General features: G+C 27.5%; 1 protein-coding gene across 2 annotated transcripts in view; it reads left to right on the forward strand.

Annotated features, from left to right (window-relative positions):
- The first annotated feature begins 337 nt into the window (after positions 1 to 337).
- The window catches only part of LOC100159197 (cystathionine gamma-lyase), a 19,948-nt gene continuing 6,731 nt past the window's right edge, over positions 338 to 13,554 (forward strand). For both annotated transcript variants that reach the window (NM_001163228.1, NM_001163229.1), the window contains 2 exon segments: positions 338 to 688; positions 10,540 to 10,827. In NM_001163228.1, coding sequence (NP_001156700.1) covers positions 524 to 688; positions 10,540 to 10,827 — 453 coding nt within the window. In that variant the 5' untranslated portion in view covers positions 338 to 523.

Below are 13,554 nucleotides of genomic sequence, written 5' to 3' on the forward strand. Positions count from 1 at the left end.
TTGTTCGATGGACATAATACATAGGTACATCGTACATACATGAAAGGCTAGCAAATCTACAATAAATTATATTGTTTAGTATAATATATTATGTGTGCATAAATAATAGATTATAATAATTGTTCGATTGTATATAGCCACGGCTTTAGATATTCTAAAGCCGTATATATAGCTTATGATGTTAATAGCTTCCAAACACTGCGGGACGGTCACCAATCGATCGAATGAGTTCATATAATAATTACATCGTCCGATTAATTGTAACGAAATTAGTCGATATTATTATGCGCATTGTGTGCCTACTAGATAATGATAATATTGTACACGGAGTTATGTTGTAATTTGTCACGAGCCATCGATGCGTGTCATAGATCATTTCAAGTCCGTCAACGCACACGAAACAATCGTAGTTTATATCGTACAGATCAGTGGTGTGTATTCGCGAAGGTCGTTAATAAATAGCAGGTAAGTTAATAGGTATAGTTTTCGAGATCTTCGTTCTAAGTTTGCCGAAAAAAAAGAAATGTGCGACAACGGGTCCGTGACGAAAAATAACGTAAAAGATCCGAATTTCGGGACCAAACTCGTACACGCCGGGCACAACCCCGCAGAGTGGACCTACAACGATGTCGTTCCACCGATTACAATGAGCACGATATTCAATTCGAGATCGCCGGGAGTAATCGAAGTAAAATATTGTGTTACCTTACTATAAATAATTATAATTTACTTTGACGGGAAAACATATTGTTTAGATACGTTGTAGGTTCTTATCGTTCATTTATTAGGTAGGCATATATATTGTTATAATATATGGTATATACTATATTATTATTATTATGGTTTACATATTTTTATGTATATAGAATTAGCGATTATTCATTAGGTAGGTACTGTGTTTTTGTGAAAAACAAATATTTGATAATGATCTGGATACGATTATATAGCTGGTTACGAAAATACCTACTAAATAACAATTGTAAAATGGATCAAATCGAATAAAGATCTGCAAGATCTTTTTGATAGCGCGTAATTTTCGGGAAATTTTTCATGATGAATGCTTTTGTGATGGGAACTTAGATCCACTAGAAATCACTTCATAGTAAAAAGAAATTCGGGAAAGTATATTTTAGAGGAAAATTATTTTTAGAAATTGAAAATTGATGTAAATATAAATCAGGAAAATAATAAAATAAACGACGGAAATTTAAATATTATTAAATAGGTATTTACACGGGAAAGTAATATTAAAGAATAATACTTTCCTATGTAGAATTTTCCAGTGTATTATTTTCCAGTTAATATATTTTTCTGATTTTATAACACCTATTTTCCCGTATTTTATTTTCCAGGGATTTAAATTCCTATGAACTAATTTAACGATTTATTATTTCCCGGTAAAGTTTTACCCTTGTAATATTTTCCTGATTGTTATTTTACTACGAATTATTGTTCTTAAATTTTCCCTCATATTATTTACCTATATTTTACTTTCCCGTTTTTGTCATTCCTCAATATAACTTTCCTGGATGGCTGGATTTTATAGTCCCTCTTATAGGTATAGGTACGAGGTACCTACTTAAATATTTATAGTTATTTACAATCAGTGATGCACTAAGCAGGGTAACCGGAATAAAAATCTCCGGGAAAAAAAATCCCCAGACTACTCACAAGTCACAACTATATGCAAATGGCCGTATATCATTTGCGCATCGTCTGTTTACCTGTGCTAAAATATAGTACATCGTTTGCGCATCGTCTGTTTACCTGCACCAAATTATCATACATCACATGCGCATCAAAATTCTGAACAATAGAAAGGTATAAAAATAATTGTACACACATACAATATTATTTATATAATGAATAATTTAATATACATAGCCACAAGTTTTTGTTCAATGAGCATTTAAAGTTCAAATGTTGACAAAATTTATCAAAAAATCAATAATTTGCAAATTATTTTGTAGTAAAAAATGTAACACTCAGTTCAATTAGGCACATTACATGGTCATAGTTATAGTAAAAATTATACATACAACATATAGGTAGTTTGAGTAAAAATTAATTGAAATAAATTGTGTTCAGTTCAATTAGGAATATTACAGTCATAGTTATATATAAATTATAATACAAATATACATATCGTTTGAGCAAAAATAAATTGTACTAAGTTGAATTAGGCACATTCCAGTTATTTGATAGATAAAATACAAATATACATAACATAGTCCAAATTAATAAAGCAAAAAAAGTTAAAATAATATTATAAATCAATACTTGGTGTATTGTAATGTCCCATTATTTTTACAAAATGAAACCTGCTTATTTCACCGGCGGTATACTTTAGCCAATGTTTTTGAATATATTCAAGTTTTTGACGTTCAGGAGCCCGTTATAAATGATAGATACCATCAGAAATATTTTTAATTTTAACATACCTACGTCGCTGTCTGTATTTCTTTCAACGTTTCTATTACCTAAGTATAATATATAAAACAAAATATATTAAATTTACTAAATTAATAATTTATAAAAATGTCATACTTTCCAAATTCAAGGACGAGTAATGTAAAATTGTGCATTATAATGCGAATGAAATGCCTCAGGTCCATTAATAGTTTTAGGTAAAGTTGATGGAATTTCTGCCCACATCTCAAGTGGAAATAAACAATTTTATTGAATATAATTGTCAAATGTATAATCACTAAAATGTAATAGGTACGTCGCTATTTGGTGTGATTTTGATCAGCTCGCAAAACACATCAGAAACTTCTTCAGGGGAAATAAAAGATAGACCAAAGAAGTATTTAATCAATTTTCCGACTTCAGTATTAGCTTTATATTCATTTCTTAGGGATGGAAAATCTTGATTAAGCCTAGATGGAATCGGCAACCATATATATTACATAGTGAAAAACAATGCTGAATTACTAAATGTGCACTCTTTCAATACTAAGTTATTCGAATTACATAAATTGATTAAAGATTGCCACATTTCAATATACCTAATCAATTGTTGTATTTCCGGTTAAAAAATAATAAGCTATGGGTAAGTATAACCCGTTTTTATAAATATGGATCGTGTACAGTTGATAAAAATATCTTGGACAATATCTGAAGGTTTAAATAGCTCCATCATATGATTTCGACAACACTAGTATAACCTTCCTTCGTTTTCTATATGTATGTTGTCTGTAGTTAGAATTGCTTACATGATATTATTACGGTACATATATATTTTAAAACAGAAAAACACATACAAAATTTGAAAATTGAATTTTAAGATTAAAGTTGGAAAACGACTTGGGCTTTCAGTTCTATTGTTAAATAATATTGATGCGCAAATAATGTACGACCTTTTAAATGATCGATGCGCAAACGACAACCGGCGATGCAAATGGTTGAACAAATATTTTTTAAACGTTAATTAGTATCCATAATTATTCCATTATTAATATTTAATTACAAATACGTATATTATATTAAACTATATATCATTCAACAAATTGATATAATATAATATAATACAGAATAATACTATAAATAATTTATAAAAATAAAAATCGAAAATTTTTAAAAAATATTTGTTCAAACCATTTTCATGTGGTTGTGAGTAATATTGTCTGGAGATTTTTATTCCGCAATCCACTAAGGAGTCATGTTCACCTCCATTTTTCCTTTAATAGTATAATTTGAATTCTGTTTTTTTAAAACTACCCAAAGACTGTATTTTCAAATTCCTGATATTTGTACTACCTATAGGTACTTGTGTCCAGTCTCCAGTGGCGATACAAACTTCTACTTCTAGTTAAGTACTACGTAATACCATAAAATAAAATAGGGACCTATATATTTACACTGTTCTGCGGTAAGGTGGTATTGAGTTAAAAGTCAAAAGTTATAATAAATAATAACAATAATATAATTGTATAACATGTTAGAAAATATATACACTAAAATACACTATTATAATAATTAAATATTAATTATTGTAATAAATACAGTATTGTCGGCAGAAAATAAAGCAACCTATACCGTAATACTAATAGTAAAATAATTTACACGTACATGTCCCCACCCCCACCCATTTTCATTTTTCAACTTTTTCCAATGCCAATATTTAGTGCTAAATTCCTGCCAATTCCTGCAACCACTTCCGGAATTCCTGCTCGAAAACACGCCCGACAAAAATTAAAAAACCCTAGGTGGGGCGGGGGAAACGTTTCTCCAGCCCCACCCATGGTCGGAAATTGACTTTTTCAACTTTTTTTAATGCCAATATTTAGTGCTCCATTCCATAGATAAAAATCTATATTTGATAAAAAATCAATATTAAATGTAGTGTATAAAAAATCAGTTAAAAAAATAATGTATATTTGATAAAAAAAATCTATATCGATTCGTTAAAAAAAATTAGTATTTATAAAAAAATCTGTTTGATAAAATTAATTTATATTTAAAAAAATTAATATGATAAAAATCAGTATTTAAAAAAATAATTTTTATTTGATAAAAAAACCTATATAGATTCATAAAATAGAATCAATTTTAAAGGTATATTTGATAAAAATTGGTATTTATAAAAAATCTATCTGATAAAAAAAATCATTATTTAATTTTAAAAAGGAGAGTAAGTGGATGTCGCTCTGCTGTACAGTAGATTACAAGTGGGTCACTGTATAATGGATGGTATTAAATTTGAATTCAATGATATAATATCATTGTATAAGAAAACGATTCTGAGCGGAGACGGTATGTCGGTCTATAGGTATAAGACATATTATATACTTATCTATGGTATATTAAAAAAAAATTGACCTATATTAGGTACCTATAATAAATTCCAATTCATATCACAATATTCATTAGGTATTTCATATAACGCGTTATACATAAACATCAAACCGTGATACTATCATAGATATATAATAGTATACTTTAGAAGTTTCATGTACCCACGAATAATATTATACAATCGCAACAAAATAACTAAAAATGAACTTAAAATGAGTATAAAAATAAACTGTGGTTATGTGTTTTTAGATTTTTTGGTAACAGAATAAACTACTTACGTGGAATCTTGTTTTAAATTTCTAATCCTTAGATATAAAAGTTGACCATTTTATACATTTTTAACTACAAAATAATTATTGAATCTTAAATTTGATAAATTTTGTCAAAATTCGATCTTTAAATGCTTATAAAAAAAAATTGTGCCTATGTATTTTTAATATTTTTCAACTGCTATTGTAACAATATATCAGGAACCTTGCATTAAATTTTCACTCTTTTTTACCCAACAAACAACATTTTATTGATATTTATAGAAAAAAAAACTAAACAAATTGCATAAAAACTGACAATGTCCGTAAACAGCTCAAAAAATTCAAAATATTTTCAAAATTTTATGGTGTATAAAAAATGAAAATTTTAACATTCAGTGAAATTTTAAAATATCTACAGTCATTCGTTTTTTAATTACAATTAAATAAGAAAATCGTTACGTAAGAAATCGAGTGAATATCAAATGTTGTAAAAATATGAATTTCAAACGCTCATAAAAATTTAATTTGATTTTTTTGTAGACATTTTTTTTTTTGATAAAGATAGACAATATTATGAGGAATCTTTAATTACATTTTCAAATCTTAGATTTAAAAAGAAAAATTTTTACGAATTCTTAACTAAACATAATTTGCTAATTTTCGTGATTTTTCCATATTTTGTCAATTTTTGAACTTTAAATGCTAATAAATAAAAACTGTGACTAAGGATTTTTAATATTTTTCAAATATCATTGTAACTATATAGTAGGAGCCTTGTATTAAATTTTCAAGTATTTTTACTCAACAAATAAAGTTTTATTGATATTCATAGAAAAAAAAACGAATAATATTGGAAACTGAAAACGTTCCTAAACAGTTCAAAACAAATCAAAATATTTTGAAAATTTTATCATGTATAGAAAATGGAAATATAAACAACCAGTGAAAATTTCATGTATCTACGGTAATTTGTTTTAAAGTTACACTAAAAACCAAAATCAATTTTCTCGAAAACAGATTTTGCGTAAAAATTCCCGTTTTTCCTTAATTTTTCTTTTGTTTTTCACGGTGCTTTTGAAAACAATTGGAAAAATTTTACTTTTGACCCCCCAAAGTACGAACTAGATTCACTTACCTATCAGAAAAAGTACTGTTGAAGAAAATCCAAGCACTTCTACTCTCCTAAAAGGTGATGACACAAAAAAAAAAAAGAAACACTCATCATTGTAAAATCAATACATTCATCGTTTCACTCAGAATCTAAAATCTATACTTGATAAGAAAATCCGTATTTAATGATAAAATCTATATTTGATAAAACATATATTCAAAATAATCTATATTCAATAAAAACTGTATATTTGATATTTTTATTTTATATTAAAAAATAAATATAAATTTTTTTGTCAAATATAAGTGTTTTTTACTAAATTTAGATTTTTTTGAATATATGTTTTGATAAATATAGATTGTTTATAAATACTTATTTTCATCAAATAGAACTTAAAAATTAACTAAAAATTGATTCTTAAATACTGAATTTTTTATCAGCTACAATGCTACATATATAGTATTAATTTTTTAACGAATTTATTTTTTTTATCAAATATATATATTATTTATTAAAGACTATTATTTATATTAATGTAAATTTGTTTTTTGAAAATAAATTGTTTTATCAAATAGTTTTTTTTTATAAATACCGATTTTTTATCAAATATACTGATTTTTATCAACTATATATTTAATATTGATTTTTTATAAAATATAGATTTTTTTTAATACTATTTTTTAAATACTGATTTTTATCATCTTAACTTTTTAAAAAACACTTATATTTGATAAAACAATTTATGTTTATTTTTTAATATAAATTAAAATATCTGATATACACTATTTATTGAATATAAATTTTTTTAAAAATATGTTTTATCAAATATTGATTTTATCATTAAATACGGACTTTTTATCGAATATAGATTTTAGATTCTGAGTGGAACGATGAATGTATTGATTTTACAATGATGTGTGTTTTTATTTTTTTATTTTTATTTTTTATTTTATTTTTTATTTTTGTGTCTGTCATCACGGTTTGGGGCAGTAAAACTGCTTCGATTTTCATTTTTCTTCAACAGTATCTTGTTTGATGGGAAAGTGAATCTAGTTGGTGCATTCGGGATGTCTAAATTTGAAATTTCCCCGGAAATTTCCAATAGTTTTCAAAAGCGCCGTGAAAAACAAAAGAAAAATTAAGGAATGTTTACGCAAAAGCTGTTTTCGAGAAAATCGATTTTGGTTTTTGGTGTAACTTTAAAAAAAATAACCGTAGATACATGAAATTTTCACGGGTTTATATTTGCATTTTCTATACATAATACAATTTTCACAGTAACCTACTGTACAGCAGAGCGACATCCACTTACCCACCTTTATTTTTTTGTGTCTATAATCACGGTTTGGGGCAGTAAAACTGCTTTGATTTTCTTCAACAGTATCTTGTTCGATGGGAAAGTGAATCAAGTTGATGCATACGGGAGGTTAAATTTTAAAGCTCCCAATAGTTTTCAATTCAAAATATTTTGATTTGTTTTGAACTGTTTAAGGACATTTTCAGTTTCCAATTTTATTAGTTTTTTTTTCTATGAATGTCAATAAAACTTTGTTTGTTGAGTAAAAATAGTTGAAAATTTAATACATGGCTCCTATTATATTGTTACAATGAGATTTGAAAAATTTTAAAAATCCTTAGTCACAGTTTTTTTTTTATTAGCATTTAAAGTTCAAAAATTGACAAAATATGTAAAAATCACGAAAATTAGCAAATTATTTTGAGTTAATAATTCGTAAATTTTTTCTTTTTAGAACTAAGACTTTAAAATGTAATACAAGATTCCTTATAGGATAATCTACCTTTATCAAAAAAAATGTCTATAAGAAACTCAAATTAAATTTTTATGAGCGTTCGAAATTCATATTTTTACAACATTTGATATTCACTTGATTTCTTACGTAACGATTTTCTTATTTTGTTGTAGGTAATTAAAAAACGAGTGACTGTAAAAACTTGAAAATTTCACTGAATGTTGAAAAATGAAAATGGGTCGGGGGTGGGGACATGTACGTATAATTTACTTTAGTTATAGCAATATCAAAAAACATATCATGAAATATATTTCAATACTTGATATAGACCATATTAATATTATCTGTTAATACCATCTCCTCTAGTTATAGTTTTTCGTTTACAATGATGTAAAAATAAACTCTACACTTGAACTTATTTAATTAGACACACTAGGTATACAAATAAACTTTTCTGTTTATCATAAATACCTACAACCTACATTTATACAATAACCAATAATGCAAACTCAGTGGCGCTCTCAGGAATTTTCAAAGTGGCAAAGTGGGTGGCTTTAAGCCCCATGACCCCCCGCAAGTTCGCCCGACGCCCATGTGCATACTTAATACATTTTGATACAAACAGTTTAAAACTTTAAAACAATAGAACACGATAACATAACCTACCTATTATTCCTATAACAGCAAAATTAAAAACTTTTTATTGATTACATTTTTGTTTTAATTCGACATACAACATATTATAAACAATTAACTAGGTACCTATATATAAGTACTTTAAAGAAATATTTCTATTTTTTTAATGAAAACAAGTTAAATATTACATCTATGTAGGGCGTAGGCACCCACATAAAAAACTATGGACATTCGTGTAACAGGTTATCTACGATCTACCGCGGTTGAGTGATCTGTGAATTCGGAACGAGTCATCACTGATCAATAAAAAAATTAAAAATACATATTTTTTATAGTTTACTATTTTTATATGTAAAAACACATTTTTTTTATGTCATATCATACAAATGTTCGTTAAATATCAAAAAATACAAAATAAATAGGTAGCCAATTATAAAAAAATTCCAATTACAGACCTAAACATTTAAAAAAATTATGTTGAAGAATAATAACTGACCTCCAACATGCTTAATTTAGATGACTATAGGTATGTAAAAGTTCCGATGTAATGCCATGCATTTTAGGAAGTATTTTCATTTTAAGATGTGACCAATTGCATTCTATTGTCTGGGTGTTGGCTCCTGTTAGCGGGTCAACAAAATTTTCAGAATAGTTTACAGTCAAGTGATTTTACCTAACCTTAATTTGGTAAAACTTTATAGGGTTTCCATTCATCTGACATGATTGTTGTTCCTGGAAGTATTTCTTTTTCAATTATTGGAATAAGTGTAGCTCTATCTTGACGTTCTAAAACAAAAAAAAAAACGTTTCAAAAACCTAAGATCCTTCTACTAATTTTCCATAGTACCTATTCCCGTTATTAGAAGGAATGTTTTCAGAATCAGAATCTGAGTTTGAAATATTGTCGTTTGTTCAATTTGCACCTCTATAACCCAGTAAAGAATCCTGCCTCTATTATATTTAGGACGTCATACCGTCAAACTATGTTGAAAAAATACACTTATTATATCTACAATATACGAGTATTTGTATAATAAGAAAAAAATTGCCAAATATAGTCTTAGTGCCTATTGGTTTAAGAAATAATTGAATTAAAAACTTTGTACTTTTACAGTTTTTTACATTTAAAATTATCAAACAATATTTTTAACAATAATGAAATTAATTAATTTTAATGCTTATAATTTCAAAAACTTAAGTTTTTGTAACACAGAAAATTAAAAAATAAAAATATATAGGTTGGGAGTGTTGGTATAGGTACCTATAATATTTTGGTAATACCACGGCTCAAACGCTCTACATACGTCTTGACGTCTTGTATTTAGATTTTAGTTATTAACAGTAGGTATAAATTATATAGTAACAGTAACTTTAGTCAGTGCATAACCGACCCAACATGAATTATAAAACAATATATTAATTAATTATTAATCCAATTCGATAGGTAGCTTATGTGTTGTGTTGTTGACATTTTACACGATTTTATATACTTTATATTATTTACTTTCGGATAAAGATAAGAAACAAAAGAATAAAATAGTCCAAAATTATAATGATTTTAGTCGTTCTATTCCAATGAGGCATGAAAAAAAAAAATCAATATTTTACGTGAAATACTCGACAAAACGACAACACGCTGATATGTATGATTTTCTTTTAGGTCTTTTAAGTTTGATAATCCCCCGTAAGCTCAGAATCTATATGCTTATAATATTATGGCTATATGTATACTATTATTTATCTCGGAATGTTTTGTCCTTTTGAGTACAGAATTTAACAGTTTTAGTTTCAAAGATTCGACATTTTAATACCTACCTACTTATAGGTATAATAATATCATCTCTATATATGCGGGACCGGTATACTCTGAAAATATCTAGAGGGTTTGACGCAGTTTTACGCACTGAAATTACATATTTTATAAATACGTCATAATATTCTTATTTCTTTCGATACGTGCATAGTATTATTACTTACGTATGGTGTGTTATAGGGTTTCGAGTACACGAGATGCGGCAATCCAATCCGTTCGGTGTTGGAGAAATGTCTGATAGCGCTGGACCACGCCGAGTATGCGCTGGTCTATAGCTCCGGCATGGCGGCCATCTCGTCCATGGTCAACCTGTTGGCGCCCGGCGACCACATGTTGTGCAGCTCCGACGTGTACGGCGGCACGTACCGGCTACTCAACAAGATGGCCAAGCACGCGGGCATCTTGTTCGACTTTGTCGACTTTTCCGATACGGCGACCATCGTCAAGAGTATAAGATCCAATACGAAGGTGAGACTGGAAGCATATACCCGCGCCCAATGCCCATACGCCATTATATTAAACTATAGAGCTGCGAGTTTAATACAGTTTTAAAATCATAAAAATTCAATATGAGAATAAAATATTATGCTTATGTTGAATTCTTATATTATTCTTAAATTCAAATTCTCTAAAGTGTAAAAGTTTTAAATTTAATCCAGTAGTATTTAGTACTTAAATCAAACTTAGATTTATAGTAAGCTAAAAATAATGCGTTTTTCTACAAATTCACACACATAATCATAATTCATAGCTGTTCATCCGTGATTTACTTAAACAATATCGTCAACATTCTATTGTGCTCAAGAGACTGCAAAAAACTTTAGTTGAATATGCGCTACAAATTATAATATTACATGAAAATAAACTTAAAATAGGTAAATAATATGGTGCACAAACAAAACAAAAGCTTAAGAAAAGAAATTAACAAACTATTTAAATATTATGATATAAATATTTGATCAAACATTCAAAATAAAACTTAATAAAACAATAAAGGTTGTATAAGATACAGCAATAATAAATTATAATTTATTAAGGACTGTGAACTGAATGCACCAAAAATCATAAAATATGCGCATGTATAAATAGGAAAATAGGTGCACCCTATAAAAATCCAAAATATGTTAAACAGACATAATAAAATAATAAATTTAGTACAAATTTACAATGATGAATATATGACATATTCACATATATTATGTCTAAAGAAAGATTTTGAAATTAAGACATAATATTATTATATGACTTATGAAATTGGACGAAAAATCGTATTGTGTAAATATGATAATATTATCAGTAATTATTTTGTGGTTCCTTTTAAATATAACACATTTTATGTATTAATAATTTTTTTTTATTCGTTTTTTCAGTACGCACAATATGGTAGTGAATAGTATGATAGGTAACTTTTTCAACTTTTGCTATTTTACATATTTTTAATTTAGAATGAAATTCCTCGCAATACGCAGTCATGAAAATATTCACTTATTTATGGCCCCAATTAGAATATTGTATAGTTAAATTGATTAATATAGAACAAAAATGAATGGATATATAAATTCATCTAGGGACACATTTTATAACAACTTACTGTCAGCTAGTATATTTTCAATTATGTAGTCCGTTTCTTATCACTGGAACTTTAATACAATAACTATAACAATGACACATTGACATTCTGAATACATGCACGTGTAGTATATTTGGTATTGGTAAGTATCTATATCAATTATTTCGATACAATTATTATACATCTTTATAGATTAATGTATATTTTGATTTATTGGCAGCTGCAGCTAATTCCTTACACTTTAGTATAATCCTATGGGATAAAAAAAGATCACTTATTTATTAATTATACATTTACCATTGTTATAGATAACTATTATACAAAAAATATATATTATAAGTACAGTATAGGTATTTAGACCAATTGACATACTTGTTAAATATTTAAATACTTTTTCTGTATTTCAAATACTTATTATTATATTTTGTATTTAAAAATATTAAACACAAAATCCTTTCCAACAAGATTTTTAGTTTGATTTTTCGACTTTGAAGAAATTACTTATCGTCGACGAGACGATGTGATGATTACAAATATTGTTATCGACAAACAATATCATTTAAAAATATTACGGGAAAAATACAATTTCCCGTATTGGCGATTGTAGCTTATCAATTATCAGGCCGGCGGGGGTGGATCTGTAACGGGGAACATGTAAAATAACATATAATTGATCCACAGCGTCCCCTTTACATCTTATCTATTTCAAACGCAAATACGGTATACGGTATACCGTATATTTAGCTATTTATATTTTATAGTACCGTAACACGGCGACACTCCGCGTCCCAGTATCCCACATTCGTTATCTGAGCGCACGACAGTGCGCCAGGCCAAGTTACAGCAATGCCAGTATATCTTTACACGAAACAATTCGCCCAGTTTTTCTAACCCATATATCTCTGTTTCCTCTTAAGATAAACTTTTTAAATTTAAAACACAGATTAATCTAGAGTAGCTAAGGACGCTGTAAGAAAATGAGCCCTTAGTATTGGGCCATTTCAAAATGGGAGGATTTCAAAATTTGCAATTTTGTTACTGACTCACTGACTGACTGACTGATCATCAAAATTATAAGACACTTCCCGTATAGGTAGAAACGTGAAATTTGGCACAAAGGTAGGTCTTACAGTGTAATTAAAGGGAAAAATCTAAAAATTGAATTTTTTTCAAAAAAAATTTTTTTCTCCAGAGTTAGCACTTAGCACGCATAAACGTTTACTTTCAAACAGCGTTACAATATGGTAATAAGAAATTATTTGTAGTTGACTTATATATATATATATATATATATTTATAAAACATAATCATGTTTTCGTACATTTATTTTAAATACAAAATATAAACAGACATTCCATCTAAAAAGTCTCGACGACGAAAAATAAAAGACCGTACTTGGGTATCTTTGCCTGGTATTGACAACGCTCAAGAGTCCAGTTTCTCAGCTCCTCAACAGAAACTGAAACGGTCTTACAAGAGAAAATCTACGACGTATAAAAAAATAAATTTAAAAAAAATAAAAAAATAAATAAAATAAAAAATAAATAATAACAACACGTCGTCCACGACGCTGAAGCCCGCAAAAATAAATGATATCCCCAACAAAAACATAACAGTGAAAAAAG

Source organism: Acyrthosiphon pisum, chromosome A2 (genome assembly GCF_005508785.2).
Source record: "Acyrthosiphon pisum isolate AL4f chromosome A2, pea_aphid_22Mar2018_4r6ur, whole genome shotgun sequence".
Lineage (NCBI taxonomy): Eukaryota > Metazoa > Arthropoda > Insecta > Hemiptera > Aphididae > Acyrthosiphon > Acyrthosiphon pisum.